General features: G+C 42.9%; 2 protein-coding genes across 14 annotated transcripts in view; one reads left to right on the forward strand and one right to left on the reverse strand.

The window, feature by feature from the left end:
• Window positions 1-15,989, reverse strand: part of ZNF277 (zinc finger protein 277) — a 148,930-nt gene extending 132,941 nt beyond the window's left edge. For 5 of the 9 annotated variants that reach the window (XM_089329394.1, XM_089329396.1, XM_008258389.5 and 2 more), the window contains exon 1: window positions 15,884-15,989. Coding sequence is in view for 1 of the 9 variants with exons in the window: in XM_008258387.5 (XP_008256609.3) it covers window positions 15,884-15,974 (91 nt within the window). In the remaining 8 variants the exon portion in view is untranslated. Of the gene's footprint in view, window positions 1-15,813 lie in introns of all 9 variants that reach the window. The other 4 variants (XM_089329397.1, XM_070071109.2, XM_089329395.1 and 1 more) reach the window with 1 other exon arrangement.
• Window positions 15,990-16,194: 205 nt separating this feature from the next.
• DOCK4 (dedicator of cytokinesis 4) overlaps window positions 16,195-21,291 on the forward strand; it is a 521,894-nt gene continuing 516,797 nt past the window's right edge. For all 5 annotated transcript variants that reach the window (XM_017342765.4, XM_008258382.5, XM_008258384.5 and 2 more), the window contains exon 1: window positions 16,195-16,587. In XM_017342765.4, coding sequence (XP_017198254.1) covers window positions 16,551-16,587 — 37 coding nt within the window. In that variant the 5' untranslated portion in view covers window positions 16,195-16,550. The remainder of the gene's footprint in view (window positions 16,588-21,291) is intronic.

Consider the following 21,291-nt stretch of genomic DNA (forward strand, 5'->3'; position numbering starts at 1 on the left):
AGCCAAAACAATTTCACAGTAATTGACAAAATGCCATTGAGATTTGTGGAGTGCAAAACCTAGGAGGGTCATTTTGAGAGGTAGATCCACAACCAGGTGGCAGACTCTTGGACCCTGGCCCTGGCTCCAGTCCTGGAAATGGCCCCACCCACAATGAGGTTGGTTATAGCCTTTTGGCCTCTATCAAAAGCATGCACCCAGAGGGCCGAGAGCAGTCATCAGGAGACAGGCTCCCTAATCTCAATCTTGGCTCCAGCCCTTCTCAACTGTAGTCCTAGGTTGGTCTTTTTAGACAAGGATGCAGAAGTAAACACTCATCTGAGTCCCCTGGGTAGGCTTGCCAAATTCAGTCCCAGAGTAGATCTTGATACAGCCCTGAATTTTGGTCCCAGCCCTCTCTCAGCTGCAGACAGCAGTATTATCTGGCCAGGGACCTAATGAGAGACATACCTGCCCACGGCCTCAAGAAAGACTTGCTGAACATAGGCTCATGGCAACAACCCGAAAAACAATAGAAAAGACAAAAAAAAATTTGAGTTGTTTTTTAAAAGGCTACACAAACCTGACCAAACTGAAGCCAGGTTAACTAAAAAAAAAAAGGAGATGGTGTTTGGTATAATAGTTAAGGCATTGCTTGGTATGCATGGATCCCATATCATAGTGCCTATGTTCAAGTCCCAGCTCTGATTCTGATTCCAGCTTCCTGCTAATGTGCACTAGGGGAGATAGCATGTTATGGCTCAAGTACTTGGGTTCCCTGCCACCCTGCAGTACCTCAATTAAATTCATGGCTCTTCACTTCGGCTTGGCTCGGCCCTAGTGTTATATTTGGGAAGTGAACCAAAGGATAGCAGATCTCTATCTCTGTTTTTCTGTCTCTCTACCTTTAAAAAACAAAACAGAAGGCTCTAAGAAATAAAATCAGAAGCAAAAGAGGAGAAGCTACATACAAATGACACTGGAGAAATACAAAGGGTCATTAAGAGACTATAATGAACAATTATATGTCAAGAAATTAGAAGAAATGGATAAATTCCTAGACACATACCACCTACCAAGACTGCATTATGAAGAAATGAAAATCTAAGCATACCAGTAACAAGTAATAAGATTAAGTCAAGAACCAATCATTCCCATCACAGAAAAATTTAGTCTGAATTCTTCACAGCTGAATTCTAAGCAATGTTAAGAAAATTATGTGATTACATGGCCTAATGGTTAAGATAGCATGTCCAATACCACAGTACCTGGCTTCCATATCTGCTTCCAGCTCTGGTTCCTGAATCTAGTTTCCTGCCAATTCAGATCCTGGAAGGCAGTGGTGTTGCCTAAAGTCATGAGTTCCTTCCTGCCATTCATGTGGGAGGCTTAAATTGAGCTCTCAGCTCCCAGTTTTGGCCTTGCCTGTTTCTGGCCTTTGTGGGCATTTGGGCAGCAAACCAGTGGATGGCAGCTAAATTTCCCTCAATCAATCAGTAAAAAATAAATAAGAAAAAATAAAGAAAGACGAACAGATATCAATCCTTCTCAAACTCTTCCAAAGGGGGAAGCACTTCCAAACTCATTTTCTTATGCCAGCATTACCTTGGTACCAAAGTCAGTTAAGGGCACTAAAGAAAAAGAAATTACATGTCAATATTCCAGTTGAATACACATGTAAAAGTTCTCAACAAAATACTAGAAACCAAATTTAACAGCACATTAAAAGATCATTTGCCAGTATCAAGTGGGATTTATCCCAGAGATGAAAAATGGTTCAACATACATATATCTATACATTTGAGACACCAAACTAACAGAATGAAGGACAAAAATCACATGCTCATCTTAACAGATATAGAAAAAGAACTTAATAAATAAAATTCAACATCCTTTCATGAAGAAAACTCAACAAATTAGGTACAGAAGGAATGTACCTTAATATAAATAAGGGCCATAGCAAATATACTCAATGGTGGAAAGTTGAAAGCTTTTCCTCTAGAGTCAGGAAGAAGACAAAGATGCCAACTTTAGCAATCCCTATTCAGAACTGTACTGGAAGTCTTAGAGCAATAAGCCAAGAAAGAGAAACAAAAGGTACCCAAATAGGAAATGAAAAAGTTATAATGTGTGTTTGCAGACAACATGATCTTACATAGAAAAAATTCTAAAGACTCCATCCCAAAAAAAAAAAAAAAAGGCTACAAATTTAATAAAAATGCAGGATACAAATTTCAACAGAAAAAACTCAGTAGGCTTCCATACACTAATAATTTTTTTTTTTTTTTGACAGGCAGAGTGGACAGTGAGAGAGAGAGAGACAGAGAAAAAGGTCTTCCTTTGCCGTTGGTTCACCCTCCAATGGCCGCCACGGCCGGCGCGCTGCGGCCGGCGCACCGCGCTGATCCGATGGCAGGAGCCAGGAGCTTCTCCTGGTCTCCATGGGGTGCAGGGCCCAAGCACTTGGGCCATCCTCCACTGCACTCCCTGGCCACAGCAGAGAGCTGGCCTGGAAGAGGGGCAACCGGGACAGAATCCGGCGCCCCGACTGGGACTAGAACCTGGTGTGCCGGCGCCGCTAGGCAGAGGATTAGCCTAGTGAGCCGCGGCGCCGGCCACACTAATAATTTTTTAAAAGATTTATTTATTTATTCAAGAGGCAGAGTTACAGACAGAAAGAGAGAGAAAGAGAGAGGTCTCCTATCTGCTGGTTCACTCCCCAGATGGCCAGAATAGCCGGAGCTGGGCCTATCCAAAGCCAGAAGCCAGGAGCTTCTTCCAGATCTCCCACACAGGTGCAGGGCCCAAGTACTTGGGCTATCTTTTACTCCTTTTCCAAGCCATTAGCAGGGAACTGGATTGGAAATGGAGCAGCTGTGACCCAAACTGGAGCCAATATTGGATGCTGGCCGCAGGGGGATGCTTAATGTACTATGCCACAGTGCTGGTCCCTTTGCACTAATAATTTACTGCATGAAAAAATAATTCAGGAAAACAGTCCCATTTAAAATATCACCAAAAAAAGAAGAATAAATTTAATAAAGTAGGTGAAAAATCTGCACACTGAAAACTATGAAACATTGATAAAATTGAAGAAGATATAAATAAATGACATCTTATATTAATGTATTAAGAGAATTTATCTTGTTAAAGTGTTCATACTACTCCATAAGATCTATAGACTCATGCAATCCCTATTAAATCCTAAAATTTATATGGAACCACAAAAAACAAAGTAATTTTTAACAAAAGAACAAGGTTAGATGCATCTGCTAATTTTCTTGCTTTTCTTACTTTTTTTTTTAAGATTTATTAATTTATTTGAAAGTCTGAGTTACAGAGAGGCAGAGGGAGAAGAAATGAGAGAGGTCTTCAATCCAGTGGTTCACTCCCCAGATGGCCACAACAGCAGGAACTGCACCAATCTGAAGCCAGGAGCTTCTACCAGGTCTCCCATACAGGTGCAGGGGCCCAAGGACTTGAGCCATTTTCTACTGCTTTCCCATGCCACAGCAGAGAGCTGGGTCAGAAGTGGCGCAGCCTGGACTAGAACCGGTGCCTACATGGGATGCTGGCCCTGCAGGTGGCAGATTTACCCACTACGCCACAGCGCTCTCCCCTCTCAGCTAATTTTCTAACTTGGAACACTGATTAATGACACTCACAACTAATTCTTTTTATAAACACTAGGATATATAACCGTAAACCTACCTCTTCTTTTATTGATAGTTGAAAGATGCAGCTTTCTGGAAGGATGCTAATATAATCTAAGTGCCTCATTTACAAACCAGGAAATTTTAAATAGGAGTGCAAAGGACTTTCTAAAACCACAAAGACATTTGGCAGCATAAGTGGGATTAAAAACTACCTCCTAATTTCTTGTCCAGTGATCTTTTCACTAAGCCATATTGTCTCTGATCATTGCTGCTGGAGAAAAAAGCTCAACGTTCCACTTTGTTATTAGCACTACTACCATCAGTGGATGAACATCTGAAAAGCTTTTGAAAGTCCTTCATAAATGGGTTTGTAAGATCCTCCTCTATATGAGGAAATTAGTTGTATGGTGCTTTAGCAAAGATAGCTTGATTGATGTTACATTACAGTACAGCATCAATTCCTGCCACTAATCACTTTATAATGGTAATTACGTTTAGCTGGTACAAGATATCTTCTTTTCTAATTGGCTATTACTGGCGAATACCAGCTTGTTACATAACAGAAGCCTGTATTAACTAAATAACAATGATTACAATTCTGTAATCTTTGGGGAAAAATCAGTATGTGTATTAAAAAAGCTAAAAAAAGATTTAAAGGCACACCCCTTTTCTTACTTGGTGGAAGGAAAGGTTCGTCTTTCAGTTAGGAAAAAATAGGAAATGAGGACAGTGTTACAGAAATAAGGAGCTGGAACATGAATTTCTTTTCTTAAAAAAAAAAAAACATATTTAAAAGCTGTGGTATGCCCAGTTCCTCAGTCAATGCATGCAATCAGACTCACATAGATCCACTTCTTCCTAGAGTGAGCTCTGGTTAAGTCAGGGATGCTGAACTCCACCAACTAAATTGAAATCTCTTTATGGACAAAGCCAAGGGTTCATCTTGATTTGTCTCCCATATAGCATCCATCATGGAACTGAACCACAGTCACCACTCAACCCCAAATGCCATCACAGCATGGCAGTCCAGAGGATGTGGTGTAAGGTGTGGATGACAATCCTGTCCCTAAGGGGTACATGTTAGAATTAGGGATGAGTATTGATTTCAGCTTGAATGCTCATTAATTAGTCTGTGACCATGTTAAAGTTATACCTAGACTTTTGGAATAGTCACAGTGATAGTTGTCATAATAAAGAGGTCATATGGCTTACTCAAGGTCACATACCTTTTAATTGACAGTTCTGTTTGAGTCTAATTTTTACAATTTTAAAGCTTGTGCTGGTATCCACTATTGCCTCTTAAGAAAGATCTGTATCAGTAGCATCACTCTATCTCATTTTCATTTACAATGTTATAGAATGTTTCACATACACTACACCTCACAATAATAGCAGTACTACTTAAGGTGAAAATGAGGCTCAGAAAGGTTAAATGATTTTCCCAGTAAGGTTCATACTGCTATAAAATAGCAAGCTTGGGATCTGAATATTGTTATTTAATTTTTTCCTTTCACACATTATTTTATTCAATATGTTGATTATTTAAAATACACTGATAGTTTTCTATATTATCTTATATTACTTAAGATATTCTATCACTCGTCAATTGTTGGTTCCTCTCTCCACTAACTAATGAAGCAAAGATTTAACTCTCACTACTTCTGAAAAAAGCTGCCCTGTCCACCTTGAGTCTAGTAGGTTGGTAGAACACATTTGTTTCAGTTAGCGGTGTGTGTCATCTTTACTGTACTGCCACTGAAATACCAAATCAGAGTTTCATTTGTTTACCAAATACATGATAGTAACCTTCAACCCTAACTCTGAGGCAAAGTTCTCCAAAAACAGCTAAAAGAAGCATTTAAACATTCAATCACTGTAGTTAAAAAAAAAAAAAAAAAAAAAAGCCGGCTCACTAGGCTAATCCTCTGCCTGCGGCGCCAGCACACCGGGTTCTAGTCCTGGTCGCTCCTCTTCCTGTCCAGCTCTCTGCTGTGGCCCAGGAAGGCAGTGGAGGATGGCCCAAGTGCTTGGGCCCTGTGCCCGCGTGGGAGACCAGGAGAAGCACGTGGCTCCTGGCTACAGATCAGCGCGGTGCACCGCACCACAGCGGCCATTGGAGGGTGAACCAACTAAATGCTGGGGGCACCCTGGTGAGGGTCATTACCATGGGATCTGTGCTCACACTGAGGACCGCATGGATCCTTTGGGTGGTTCTTGTGGCACTGTGAATGCGTATTATACCCACTGAGGCTAACACCAGGAAAGGAAGACCTTTGCTCTGTCTCTCTCTCTCTCACTGTCCACTCTGCCTGTCAAAAAAAAAAAAAAAAAAAAAGTCTTAAAAAAAAAAAAAGAACATGGAGAGAGTGCAATCTCAGGGAAGAGTTAGGGAGAAAATGGCAGAGGAAACTCCATACAACTCCCTACAAGGAGGGTATGGGCACACACAACTCAGGACCCCAGCAGCCAAGAGCCTGAGCACCAGCTCTGGAGAGTGAGGAGTCACCAGACTGCAGTGGCCCAAGCCACAGAGTTGTGGGAAGAGGCTAGCATGAGTATGACTTGGAGCCCTGTGGGGGAAGTATACCCTCCAACCTAGAGGGAAAAAAGGGGACACATTTCTCTCTCCCCGACCACCCAGCACTGGTGTCAGTAACTAGGTGAGAGAGGGAAGGCACCACTTTGCCATTGTGGACAGTTCATGTCCACATACCCAGCAACCAGCTGGGAGAACTTAACAGGGGATGGGTGCTTATGAGTGTGGGAGCCTTGTGTGCTGGGACTGTGAAAATGCTGTGGCTGTGTTGGAGGGTGCAGGGTGTGGCTGGGTCTTTGGGTATTCACTGTGGCTGGCTTCACATACATGCTGGGGGCACCCTGGTGAGGGTCATTACCATGGGATCTGTGCTCACACTGAGGACCGCATGGATCCTTTGGGTGGTTCTTGTGGCACTGTGAATGCGTATTATACCCACTGAGGCTAACACCAGGCACTGGGAGGAGAAGGGGTGAGTGTGAGACTACCCAACAGAGCAGATTAATCCTTCTTTCTGATTAAAAAAAAAAAAAAAAGATTCACCACACCAAATTTGGGTATCACCTTGAACACTCCCCACACCCTGGATCACTGAACAGAGTTAGCTGGTCACACTCAGCACACACTTCAGGGTATTCACTGAAAGAGCAGACACTCCACTAATCTACAGATGCATAGTCAAAAGATAAAAGCCATCACAGGGGGAAACAAAACCAACAAGTATCTCCACAAATGCCCAAAAATAAATGCAGCAATTCAAGAAATAAGAATAAGAAAGATAACATCATGCCTCCAAAGGAACACAACAACACTTCAATACTAGAATGCGAAAATGAAGAGATTGAAGAAGTACCAGAAACAAAATTCAAAAAATTGATCATAGGATTACTTAGAAGGAATCAGAAGCAAATCTATGAATTAAAGAAATCCACATGACATGAATGAACATTTTCCCCAAGAAATTGTGATTTTAAAGAGAAATCAAAAGGAAATATTGGAAATGAAGACTTCAGTAGAAGAAATAAAAAATGCAGTGGAAAGCATTAACAACAGAATTGATGAGGCAGAATAAAGAATATCTGAATTAGAAGACAAATCTCTGAAAATTTTACAGTCAGACCAATAAAAAACAAAGAAGAAGAAATCAGAAAACTGGGGCCGGTGCTGTGGTGCAGCAGGTTGATGCCCTGGCCTGAAGTGCCAGAATCCCATTTGGGGGCCAGTTCGAGACCTGGCTACTCCACTTCCCATCCAGCTCTCTGCTATGGCATGGGAAAGCAGTGGAAGATGGCCCAAGTCCTTGGGCCCCTGCACCTGCATGGGAGACCTGGAAGGAGCTCCTGGCTCCTGGCTTCAGATTGGTGCAGCTCTGGCCGTTGCAGCCAATTGGGGAGTGAACCAGCAGATGGAAGACCTCTCTCTCTTTCTGCCTCTCCTCTGTCTGTGTAACTCTGACTTTCAAGTAAATAGATAAATAAAATCTTAAAAAAAAAAAAAAGAAATTAGAAAACTAAAAAACACTGTTGGAGATTTACAGGACACTATCAAATGACCCTACATACAGGTCTTAGGAGTTCCTGAAGGTGTGGAAAGACAGAATAGATTAGGTCTTTTTAGTGGAATAATTACAGAAAGTTTCCCTAATTTGGATACAGAAAGAGATGTCCAAGTACAGGAAGCATACAGAACTCCTAATAGACATGATCAGAAAAGATCTTCACCAGGCCACACTGTAGTCAAATTCTCCACGGTAAAACCTAAGAGTCTAAAATGTGCACAAGAGAAATGCCAGATTACTCTCAGAGGATATCCAATTAGACTCACAACTGTCTTCTCATCAGAAACCCTACAGGCTAGAAGAGAGTGGCAAGATATAGTACAAGTCTTAAGAGAAAAAAACCTGTCAACCAAGAATACTGTACCCTGCAAAGCTCTCATTTATGAATGAAGGTAAAAAAAAAAGACCTTCCATAATGAACAGAAACTCAAAGAATTTGCCCCCACTTGTCCAACCTTATAAAAGATGCTTAAGAATGTGCTACACACATAAACATCACTAGGAAAGAAGGTGAAGGCAGAAAATCTCCCAGTAAAGATATAAAGGAAATGCAAAGTAAAAAATAGGAACATTTATGGAAAAACGGCTGGGAAATTGAACTTACTTTGGTTTTTCTTCTACATTTCCTTAGATTTCAGAATATCCTGTTACTGGGAATCTAGCTACATATTAATGCAATCTATTTTTGAATCTTTTTAAAAAGAAGACATTAATTACATTGGACCATCTTTTTTTTGTTTCCTTATTACATACCATTTGTGAGATTACAGTGTTAAGTCTTAGTTCTTATGTCTCTGGGCAGAAGAGTATATCAGCTTTTAAATGAATTTTTCCCTTTCCTTGAAGCTTAGTTTGTAAGTGTGTTGTCACAAAAGAAAATACTTGGGTTTGCATTACTTAAATACTTGAAAACTGAAATTATGTAATGAATTAAATGAATTAGGTTTTATTTCTGGATAAAATTAGAAATGAAATAAAAATTTGAACTACTTAAAGAAAGAAAATAATGATAGCGCTTATAAGTACTGGGAACCCTTTTGTGTTTGAGGCATCCAACATTCAAGTGTCTACTAGATTTTTCTCCTGATATCCTGCTCTTCTTTTCTGGGCTTCATGCATTTACTCTTATTATTCATGTTGTAAAACAGCAGAGTTACAGTGTCATTATATCTGTGTTCATTATGAATCCCATAGCTTTTCTAGTTAGGAGGAAATTGTCTCAAAAATACTCTTAGTGTCTTTTTTTTCAGTTAGTATTTTACCCGCTAATGGTATTTTAGAAACCTTTAATCATTTTAATAAGGTGTCTATAAAAATTTAAAACATTATATATTACATTTGAACTAGTTAGTGAAGAGTAAGGAATAAACAACTAGCTTACTGAGACTGCAGATGTTCCATTGGTTAAATTTCAAATTTTTTAATAAAGGAGATTTTTTTTTTTTTTGACAGGCAAAGTTAGAGAGAGAGACAGACAGAGAGAAAGGTCTTCCTTTTCCGTTGGTTCACCCCCACAAATGGCCACAACAGCCAGCATGCTGCGCCGATCTGAAGCCAGGAGCCAGGTACTTCCTCTTGGTCTCCTATGCGGGTGCAGGGCCCATGCTCTTGGGCCATCCTCCACTGCACTCCCGGGCCACAGCAGAGAGCTGGACTGGAAGAGGAGCAACCATGACAGAATCCAGTGCCCCAACCGGGACTAGAACCCAGGATGCCGGTGCCGCAGGTGGAGGATTAGCCAAGTGAGCCGCAGCACTGGCCTAATAAAGGAACTTTCAGAGATAGATTGAAACCCAACGGTATCTCTTAAACTGGCTCCTGTGACATGGAAAGGAACCCTGGAAGCAGTGGAGGACATGTGAGGGCATTTACTTCCTATGGCTGCGGTTGTGGTGTGCTCGTACTTACATACAGGTAGTGGCACACTGACATTTTTGTTGCCCAATAATCTGGGTTAGTGTCCTGCATTTATTTGTACTAAAATAATTATAAATTAATGGAATCTACAAAGAAGAAACTTTATGACTGTACTGTATTGGGAGCCTATTGTATAGTTAGGTAAAGTTTCCATGATACAAAGCATTTGGATTTTAAAATTTACTTGTATATGGAAGAAGACATCGCATTCTTCCATGGGCTCTAATGATAACTTGCTTATTTAGTTTCAGAAGAAAAAATATGAAATGAGGAACTGTCACTGCATTAGCTATAATGTTAAATTGGCAAATTGTAGCATAAAGCTTAAATCTGTGTTTCACAAAGGAGAACCACAGTTGTGTAATGCTACTTTGTATATACTATAAGTTCTACAAATAGTCTCAGCACTGAACACGTATTGATACTTCTCAAATGAATGCAACCTTTGATGTAGGTGTTTTGATATGCCTCAGAAAGCATGAGTGTCTGGGAATTTGTTAAGCAGTTTGATAATGAAGATACGTCCTGTTCTTTTTTTGTTGTTTTTCCATATTTTCATGTTTAGATTTGAATTTTTACATTTTTACTACTGCTAATTTAAGTACAATTTGTTCAATGGTTAAAATGGGGTTGTCACTGAAGATACTTAAAAACAGCTTCCTTCATGTGACTGCTTACATTTTATATTCATACACTTTTAATGATCTGTATTTCTGTTTAAGTGATGATGTTTAGGTTTTGTTTGTTTAATAAGGCTTTTTAGCATTGATTAAATGAAGGAATGTATTTTTGAAGAGATTTATATTCTGTAAATAGGTTGAAACAAACAAAAAAGTTTCAATCACTGGAGATGGCAGTCTATATACACTGCCTTTTTCTGCACAGCTGAGATTTATGTTGAGAAGTTTGTTATGCACATCATCTCCACAGTCTTTCAAGATGGAAGTCTATGAATGAATGCTGCCAGGGGCAGCACTAATCTTCGGCATGAATGGAGGGTCTATGTCAAAGAATATCATCATTTATAGAAGATCAGGCTCCTTTTTTATATCACCATCTCAGCAAGACAGACATGATACTGCCCTGTTTACAGAAGAGAAACTACTTGTGACTGGCAAGTAACCAGGACCTGATGCTATGTAGGCCTGACTTCAAAAATCTTCCCACTATTATCTATGATTTAAGTTTATAATGTATATATCATATTGCCTTTCTATAGTAACATTAGCTTTAGAACATATTTATGTTAGAAAGGTCTGCTTCAGACTTTATCCAGTGGAATTTAATTAACATGAGAAAACATTGTTTTAATTGTGCATAGGACAGAAGTCCTCTTTCAGTTACTGTGACCTTGTACAAGCTTCTCTTTGCATCAGTTTCCTCAATTGTAAATAAAAAGGGGACAAAATGGGGTGATGGGAGCTTGAAAGGAGACAAGATTGGTGAAAGCATTTGAAATAGTACTTGACACAGTGTGTATTCCACGAATGTTAGCTATCATCAGCATCACTACTAATAAAGCTCCTTTTATAGGAGCTCCACTGTTAATATCCTATAAGCTGAGTCCTGTGTGTGTGTGTGTGTGTGTGTGTGTTTTACATAAAACAAGACTTAAAAGGCTAGGTTTCAACAATCCTTTTTCTTCTATGGCATCCTCTAACCTACACCTTGCAAGGTCATCCCAATATGCAAGGCCGCCTGAACCTCTTAAGGACTCAGAGTGTCAGTGGTTGTGGGAGGATGGGGAGCTGGCATAAAAGGCAGTGCTGGGTAGGGGTGAGAAAGGATACAGAATACAAAAGGCTTTCAGAGCACATAGTTGCAATACTAGTACCCAGCACCAACAAACACTCTTGACAACCCCCAAATTCCAGGAGAGAACTGGCAGCAAAGGCAGTTATTGTCAACACATTCCAAAGCTTCCCCTGGGTTACACCACAATTTAGATGGCTTCTTAAATGAACAAAGTAGCAGAGAGCAAGCAGTTTTATATTCCAATTAGATGTCTCTTTATAACCAAAGGAACTAATATTTACTGAGGGGTAACTTTCCTAACAAGAAATGTGCTGGGCCTTCAGAAATATATAACTCAATGAAATAACCACAATAACTCTCCAAGGTAGGTATTGTATACATAATTTTCATAAATGTGGCAGTAATACAATAAGCCCATGTCAAGCAAATAAATGTTAAATTGAAATACAGTTTTTTGTTTGTTTGTTTGTTTGTTTGTTTTTTAAATAGGCTCTAGTCTTTTTCCTACTGCTATGTCAAATATTTGAGACTGGACTTAATGCTAGGTTATAGGAATGGGAAACTGGATAACAGTCCCCCTGATAACAGAAGGCATGTTTCAAGATCCTTGTGGTAGATCACTCAGTTATGGGTTCAAGGTTATAAAGGCTAGATCTGAAGTATTCTTTAAAAGAAATTAATCCTACAAACACCATTAACACTTCACTTAAAAAAAAGGCAAAAATTATGCCAAAACACTAATTATTATTACTTCTGGTAAAATACCATCTGAAGTTGTGTGCATATTTTTCACAAGCATTAAAATTTAAATATCCTCCCATTTCAATTCTTTTGCTTAAAATATCTTCTAAATACTTTGAATCAGTTTCAGATTCTAAGCACTGAACTACTATAGGATGTTTTCTACATGTAGCTCTAATAAACAACTGAATGTACAAAGTAAAATAAGATAATTTTTGCCCTCAAGAAATTCACATTCCATTGGGGAAGACAAGTTGCCAACAAATAACTAGTCTGGTATGGTATGTGGGTAATAGAGGCACAGGGAAGGAAACAGGGTACCTCAGGATGAAGCTGGAAATACCAAATAGAGAATTTGGCCTTCATTCAGTAGTGTTACAGGAAAGATGCCAAATGAATACATTTGTTCTAGAATTTACATTAGCAGAGGTAAAATCAGGGCCAGCATTTTGGCACAGCAGGTTAATTCACCAAGCTCCCAGCTACTGTGCTTAGGAAAGAAGCAAAAGATGGCCCAAGAGGTTGGGCCCCTGCCACTCACATGGGAGACCAGGAAAGGCTCCTGGCTCCTGGCTTCTGCCTGGTCCAGCCTAGGACTCTTGTGGCTATTTGGTGAGTGAATCAGCAGATGGAAGATCTCTCCTCTGTATTTCTAGTGCTGCCTTTCAAGTAAACAAATAAATCTTTTTTTTTTTTTAAAGGAAATAAAATCAAGAGTCAGGAGTCGAAGAATTGACAAGGTTTTTTCAGTCATCTCAACTAGAATTCCTTTCTGATAAAACATTTATTAAACATTGTCAATGTGCCAAGAACAGAATCAGGCAAACTGAAACAAAGCAAGGTTTTGGTCCTTATGCGTACGACTGTGGGGTGGGGGACATAGGCAGGTAATTTAGCAGTGATGGTGAGGGTTAGAAAGAGAATTAAAACAGTGGCTTTGTGAATGAAGGAATATTTCAGTCACAGAAAGACAGGACTGGGTAACTGATCAAATTCAGGACCTGAGGGCAGGATAGAAAACAAGGATGCTTCCTGGGTTTCTAGCTTAGACTTTGTGTCATTTATTCAAATGGGAATAACAAGAATGAGGAGTTGAAACCACCTGTGACATCCTCCAAGTCTTCTAGAGACATAACAAAAGGGATAATAAGGTCTCCAGAGGACAAACATTGTAAGTCTAAATATTATAATGATCATCACCTATTGTTCCTGCATCTGGAGGAAAAAAAAAAGTGACTTTGTCAAAATATTACAATATGCATGAACAGGTTTACGTTATCAGAAGCAATCACCTCATTCATAAAATCCTTCTAAAGGTATTATCAATTAATAAACTACAGATACATTATTTTACAAACTTTAGCTAAAAACAATTGAACAAAACCCAGGAACACTTGTCCAAGTGTGAGAGATGTTGAATCTGTTTATTATCTGTTTCGAATTTAGGGGACAATAAAAATTCCTAGCTACTGTTCATGTGTATGGAAAGCAGCTGATCTGACATCCAGCTACTCAGCATCGTCCTGGGGAGGGATGGAGCTGTAGGAAGTGTGACCACGCAGAGATCCCAGTGAACGTATTGCACCTGCTTGCACACCACCCAGTGACTCATTCTAGCACAGAATTTGTAGAACTGCAAGGATTTCTCAAAGAAGACTCTCCAGTTCCCTCTGTCCCAATAAATTAAACAATGCATATTGACACCTTAAAGTATGGATAGACTTTTAATGTAGTTATTTCCACCTAAATTTTGTATCATACTTTGCTGGGTTTAAAGGAATCTGGATAAAGTCACAAAATGATACATAGATCATTAAGGAAAATGTTTAATGTCAACTTTCTAAGAATGATAACCAATAAAACTCTCCCATTGACAGTTACCCATCAATGAGAATACTGGGCAGCTCTAAGCCAGGGAGAGGAATTTTTTTTTTTTAATGTTACAAATAGTGTGAATTCACTACCACAATACTGTTGTTGAAAACAAACTGGAACCTATCAATTATTTAATTCAATAATCATTTAAACATTGGTCCTAGATTAATGAGTTCCTCATTGCTGGTGGGAATATGAGCTAAACACCCAGGAAAATTTGTCATCTATCAAAATTTTAAAAGTGCATAAACTTGGACTCTGTGATTTCTCAAGTAACACAATCAGTAGTCAAGGATATATGTTTATTGTATATAGAGTTGTTTATAACAACATTATGGAAAAGCTAAGGCCATATAGTAGAGGAATGGTTGGAGGATGGCACATCCATATTAGGGAATATGATGTGTACAGTCCTTAAAATATGAACAATCAAATGCACTGTTTATAGAAGATTATCTATAATAGATTATTGAGAGAAATATGAGGCTTGTACATCTTTGAGTTTACACAGTATTATCTCTTTATTAAAACAAAATCAGAATACTCACAAAACTCCATTTATTAGTTTGGAAGTTGGACTGCGAGGTAGGGAATCTTTTTTTAAAAAAATTTTTTTTATTTTATATATTTCTAAATGGTGTGAAATGTTTATAATGAAAACTATTATAACTTTAAGGTAACTAATGATTTTTAAATGTTCTACATTTTTAAAGGGAATATCCGGTTTTCGGTTTTTTTTAATGAGTTAATCTGTGAGATAAATTCACCAAAATTTTCATCTTTCTATCTTAAAGAATCTGCAAAATCTTAACAGTCTGTTACCATCAGACAAGAGTAGAATACATGGCCAGCCCCAAAACAAACCAGTTGGGAAGTGAGCATAACTCAGTATTTAACTCGGGAATTTGGTAGAGGTATAGTTGAGTTCCACTGATGGGGGAAGTGAAAGAAAACACCTCATCTCTGTGCTGCTGAGGCTGCAGGTTTAGGATTAATGCCAGTTTAACCGTGAAAACAAAGAGAAACCAAAACCAGCCAACCCCAAACCCTCCAGGAGGACTGTACCGAGAACCGGATTCAAGTCCCAGATCTGCTGTCCACCAGAGAAAAGATAACTTGCGGTACTAAGTCAAACAGCGGGACGGGGTTAGGACAAGCAATGGAGCGGCCCGCCCTAAAGACCACATACTTGCCGTTTCGGAAGTTTGTGTTTTGACCCCTACAGCACATCAGAGGGCAAGGTCAAAGTCAGGCGGAGCCACAGCAGCTGGAATGATGTTCACAACCCTTCTCCGAAGCCACGAGTGCCAACCACCCCTTTCTCTCTCCAGTTGTATTTTCTGTCTCTTTCCCCCAGCGCCAGAGACCCGGAGGCTGAGCCGCGCGCGTACTTTGCCTTCAGAAGCGGCTCTAGACAGCCACCGGGTCGATCTGCCGCTGGAAATCCGCCCACCAAACCAAACACGTCTCTGTGGCCAGGCCAAGCAGAGGCGAGGGCAGCGTACTGGCGAAGAAAAAGAGCTGCTAATCCCAGCCTTCTAATCACACACGCGGAACTCGACCCGACCCACACCCACTCAGCAACGAGCGCAAAGCCAGGAGCTCCCAAAGCTGAAGACAAATGCCCAGCGAGCTTCCCCGGCTGCAGGCAAGGGTCTTCCACCCTATTTTCTCCGCCCTCCCGGGAGAGCCCCTACCAAGAAGCCGCCCCCGGCCCCACCCCACGCCACTGGACCCCGCCCGTGGACCTCTCGCGCCCAGGTGGCCTCAGAGCTGAAGGGTTCCCAGAATCTGACCTTAATCAGCCGCAAGTCGGGTCGTGGAGAAAGGAAGAAGTCACCTGCATCTCAGGGGCACCGTACGCACCTGCATTACCACCACTCCCAACTCCACCGCGGGTCCCACCACAGTCTTCCTCTAGTCCGGCAGCAGCCCCCCAGGCCTTTGGTGCAGCCATTGCCCGGCTGAAAGGAAAGGGGAGGGCCGCGGGGCGGGGCGGGCCTAGGCCGCCACCAATAGAAACGCGACTGGAGGAGAACTCCCCGTCGACAGGCTGTTTCCTCCCCGCCTAGGCCAATAGGACGTGACGATCGGAAGCCTGGTCTCCGCCCCCTAGCCGCTGCCACCACGCCTCTTTCCGGGACAGGAACTACAATTCCCAGCGTGCCGCGAGGGCCCTGGGCAGGGAGGGCCGGACGAGGCGCTGACGGGCGGGGGTTCGCCGGAGAGTGCCCCGGCGTGTTCGCTTAGTTCAGTGAATCAGAACAATGACTGCGCCGCCGGGTCCCCGGGAGCGCGTTGGAGGACTGTGAGCAGCCGCTGCCGGGAGAGCGGCGGGCGGCGCAGCCTGTGCGGCGCGGTGTCAACGCCGGCTTCGGGAGCCTCCAGCGCAGAACCTGCCCAGCGTCCACAGCCCGCTCGGAGCCGCGGGGCTCCGGCGCTGCAGCCGCTCCTCAGGAGCTGTGCATTGTTGTGATCGGGAGAAGGGGCGCGGGGATTACAAAGCCTGAAGACCCCGGAGCCCCCGGTAGCCATGTGGATACCTACGGAGCACGAGAAATACGGCGTGGGTGAGTCTCCGCGGGGCGAACTTTTATTCCGCCCTGGCTAGAGCGGGTGCGCATTTCTTGTCCTCGGCCCCGCGCCCCTCTCATTCGGCCCGCCTGGAAATGCCGAATCCTGGTCACGGGAGGCGGGTCCGGGGCACTGTCGAGCCGACCCGGGGAGAGGGGGCGCGCGCCGGGCTCTCGCCCCCGCCGCCCGCTCGGCGCGCCCCGCACCGGCTCCCGGAGCGCGGGGCTGTGTCTCGGAGTTTGGAGTGGCAACGGGCGCGAGCGTGTCAAGTTGGGAGAGGAGGCGAGAGGCACCCCTCTCCTCCCTTCCCCTTCTCCCCGGGAGATGGCCGTAGGCTGCAGCGAGTCCCCCCGGGTGGAGAGGGAGGCGGCAACGGTGGCGCGGCGACAGCACCCCCAGAGCGGCGCGGAGGCGCGAGGTGTCTCCCCGCCGACTGGCTTCCACATCCCGGGCCCGAGTGCGGAATGTGCCCCAGCTCCCCCGAGAGCCGCCCCGTCTGCCGGAGCCCGGGTGGAGCCTCGTGGCTCGCTCCCATCCCGGGTCTGCTGGCCGTGCGCGTTGCGGGGCTGGGGCCGGGGCTGGTGAATTTCACCCTGGGCGCCGCGGCGCTCCCGGGTCGGGTGGGAGGAGGGAGCGGGTCTGTCAGCGGTGCCTGTTACTTCTGGGCGCCCTGGCTGCCGGGGTGGGGGTGGAGGACGGCGGTGGAGTGATAATGAGGAGGGGATGGGAAAGCTGGGGCTTCGGGCCGGGGAGCCGCTCTGGGGGAGGGACTGCCCGACTCGGGCGCTGGGAGGAAGAGGAGCAGGGTAGCGCTGGCTGTGCTGTGCAAAGGTGAACAACAAAGGACATTAATGTTGACTGATGAATACAGGAATCTCCCTTTCCCTCCCTCCTCCCTTTGCAGGCGGATTACAGTTCCCGTTTTTGTCGTTTCTTTTCAGCCCAGTCGCCCTTTGACAGTTAACTCCTTTTAGGGTTGAGACTATTAAGACAGGCTCTCTGACAAGCCTGCAGCGGCCAAATGCAATTATAACCTCCCAGAAGGTCTACCAGAGAAACACAGAGAGCATTAGGGATCTCACTAACAATCTTTATTTCCTATAATGCCCTGTCCTGCTGGCTGGCGCACTTGTTTTTCTTGGGGACAGATCTGGTGATTTAGATCAAGTGTAAGGTATCTGCTTATGTTCTAAATGCGTTTTACTGCAATTTAACAAATCTGGACAGCCTTTCCAGTCGTAATCACAGGGGATTTTTTCTCCACCTCCCCGCACCCCCCCCCCCCAACTTCGCCCAGAGCTGGGACTTTGGAATCCACAGAAATGACTATTGATTATAAACAGTCATTCCCGATTTTTACACTAGCTTCTGTTCTGGATTGGGACTGCTCAGCAAGACAATAGTTTGTACTGGACCCACCTTCGGGAAAGGTTTCCAGCTTTTGCTTCTACTCAGTGTAAGGGGAGCCTTTGCCAGTTGCTCCGCTGGCGTGGAGTTGAAGCTGATGGTGGGTGTTTTCCTGCTCCTCACTCATCTATTTTACTGGTTGGGGGGCTGGGGATGGCGGAGGTGTCTATTAACCTTTGCTAGAAAACAGAAGTTGCCTTTGCTGACCTGGGGAAGAGCCGAGGGCACTGCCTCGCGGCCGCCTTAACACTCAGTGCTGGAGAGGCAGACCCATCCAGACAACACCGTCCCACTTGGAGTGGATCCCAGATGTTGCTTTTTTTCCCGGTGTTAAATTATACAGATTATAGATGGGGTTTCTTTTCTTGATTTCTTTATATGCCAGGTCACAGCTGGGGTGCTGCTATCGATTAGTTTTTCTCTCGCCTTTCTTTACAAGCTGTGGGCAGAGGCTTAAAAACCACTCTGGGATTTCCTGGAATGGCAAACCGGATATTATCAGTCAAGTGTTTTGGGTTGCAGCAGACACCTCTGGGGTAGCTGTGATTTGATTGCAGAGTAGGGGGAGCTAGAAGGGCGTGCAGACATTTGGGAAGAAGAGGTTGAGTCACAGGAGAGGCAAGAGTAGAGAGGGGTCTTCTGCCCACATAGGCAATATCGCATGCACGAGAATGTTAATCATCTTGCACTATTAATTTTTGAGCATTTGGCTTGTGGAATGCTTAGCTGTTTTCTGGAATCCATCTGGTGTGTGTGTGTGTATGGTGAAAATTTCGCTAGGATACTTACAGAGAACTGGATTTCTCACTTTGGAGAGCACTCTTTGTAGCTGCTTATTACTGCAAGTCTTTTTTTTTTAAACTTTCAGTAGGGTATGTGTTTTCTTGTATCATTCTTACAGTTACTAATTTAAAAATATTTTATGACCATACTTGTTTGGCTGAAATCAGGTGTAATAGTAGTTCGAGTGCTTCATTCTCTGAAATAAATCCATCTTGTAACTTGGAATACCTGATGTTTCAGTGTAAATGCGGAATTTCTGCAGTGATCCCTTATATGCCATCTTTTTGTATGTGATATTATGTCTTTATATATTTATGGTTACAATTCAAACAACATACTGTGCACATGGAGGAAATTACTAAAGTTTTATACCCCTGGTGACATGTATCAGCCAATGTGCAATTAATCATGCAGATTCCTTTTCAAACCCTATACCTGGGCATTGTCTCCTCCTTGGAATTGATGAATGACCTTAATACAGTGCAGGAATACACTCAGTCAGGTACCCAAGTGTTCTGATTGTAGGCAAAGGTAAGTGGTCAAGATACAGTCCCGAGAGATAGAGAACTTTGTCTTTTTAAAAACATGTTAGGAAGGGCAGAGACAGGTGTATTTGATTTTAGGAGATTCTTGTGAGCTCCTGCTCCTGGTCTAGTGTCTGCTACCCACTGTGTGACCTCACTTCAGTCACTGCATCTTTTTGGGTCCCAGCCTTGTGCCCAAGTGCTACGTAAAGTCCTGCCCAGTACTAATTCTGTAGAGTTCTTCCCACCAAATGCATTCTTTCGTTAGAAAAAGTCTCCCTTGTATAGAGATGACTGCCATGAGAGGGACACTTTGGTTGTGCTATGCCCCCCATGGGTTTAAACCAAGATCAGAGGTAAGCAAAAGCTACTTGGCAGACTGCCAGAACTGAGGTGCTGGTTGCTCACTTACACAGTCTGTTTGATTCTCTCTCCAGCAGCAGCTCCTGGGCAGTGACTAAAGCATTCTTGATCACCCACTCACAGATTTCCTCACGATCCCTCTCTGCCTCTTGCATGCCCTCATCTGTCAGCCCCTCCCTTTGCTTTTTGTGATGGGAGTTATTTACAGAAAGTTAAGACTCTTTGCAGATAATGTTTCCATGCTCCTTTGTGGAACCAGCATTTATGCATGACATTCCCAGGTGAGCCAGTCTTCCATCCAGAGCTGCAGGCTGCCCTACTCCTACCTAACCAGATGCCTTTTGCATCTGGCCAGAGAACATGAGCAGGAAAAAAAAAAAAATCCAGCCAAAAATTCTTAAAAGAAGCAAAACTCAGAACAAGCTAATCTGAAGGTCACAACAATCATTTTGGAAAAAAACTATTAGGAATGATGTTTGGTATAGTGGTTTAAGTTGCCACTTGGGAAGCTCACATCCCCTATCAAGAGTGCTTGGTTCAAGTCCTGGCTGCTCCTCTTCTAATCTAGCTTCCTGCTAATGTATATGCTGGGAGATAGCAGTTGATGGCTCAAGTACTTCCTTGGGAGATCTGGATGGAGTTACAGCCTCCTGCTTTTTGACTTAGTCCAACCCTTCCTGTTTGTGGCCATTTGGAAAGTGACCCATCACAGAGAAGCATGCACACACTTTGTCCTGTCTGTCTGTTTCTCTGTGTCCGTCTGCCTTTCAAATAAAATGAAAATATATACAAAACTAAAAATAAAATAGTGCTAGTATCAGTGAGTACTCACAAATATTCCTGTCTCCTATTTCTGTATGGTGAATTGCTTGTTGAACTCATCAGACCAGGGATCACATTCCTTTTTAAGTCCTCTTCCAGTTTAAGGGAAGAAATACTTCCTTTCTGGTACTGAGGGCCTTTTGAATGTCTTTCCCTTTGAACTTACAGAGTTTGGAGGGTGTATGCCTTTACTCTTAGTTTTTTTCAGCTTCCTAGCTAACAGTTTCCTATTGTAAGATCCGGTCTATGTAAGTAACATGTAGGACTATGTAGTGATGTGCAGCTTGTGATTTTTTTGTGAAATTTAGAGCCTAACATGGGCTTCTCAGCTGTAAATGGAAAGAAAAGAAGAGTGATTTGTATCTCCAAGTAAAGTGCCATGGGTGGGCTGTGCAGATGGCAGGATGGCTGTTGATCTAGCCTCCTCTGGGAATAGCTTTTGAAAATGTGTCCCTCTTTTGGTCATTTTCCTAAGTGATTGCCATTTCCTAATCACAGGAACATAGAGATGCTGCCTTTCCTTGCTAGTCTATTTTTTTTTCTTTGGTCCCCGGGGTCATTATGGTTGGTATCACAAAGGAAATGAACAACTTTTGAAGAAACAGGTTTGCCTGCCTAGAGCTCTACTCTACCTAAAGGAGACAACACTTTCAGAATTATCTTTGGTGCACTATGTCTAAGTGATGTGGGCAATGACCATATCAATTTTTAAATCGAGGTTCTTTGCCTCCCACAGAGGTAGAAATACAAGCAGAGACTGGCATCTTGTGCAAATAGGAACAGAGTTTATTTGATAGGGAG

The sequence above is a fragment of the Oryctolagus cuniculus genome, chromosome 3 (assembly GCF_051225735.1).
Source record: "Oryctolagus cuniculus isolate XC-2025 breed Fujian yellow rabbit chromosome 3, ASM5122573v1, whole genome shotgun sequence".
Classification (NCBI taxonomy): Eukaryota; Metazoa; Chordata; class Mammalia; order Lagomorpha; family Leporidae; genus Oryctolagus; species Oryctolagus cuniculus.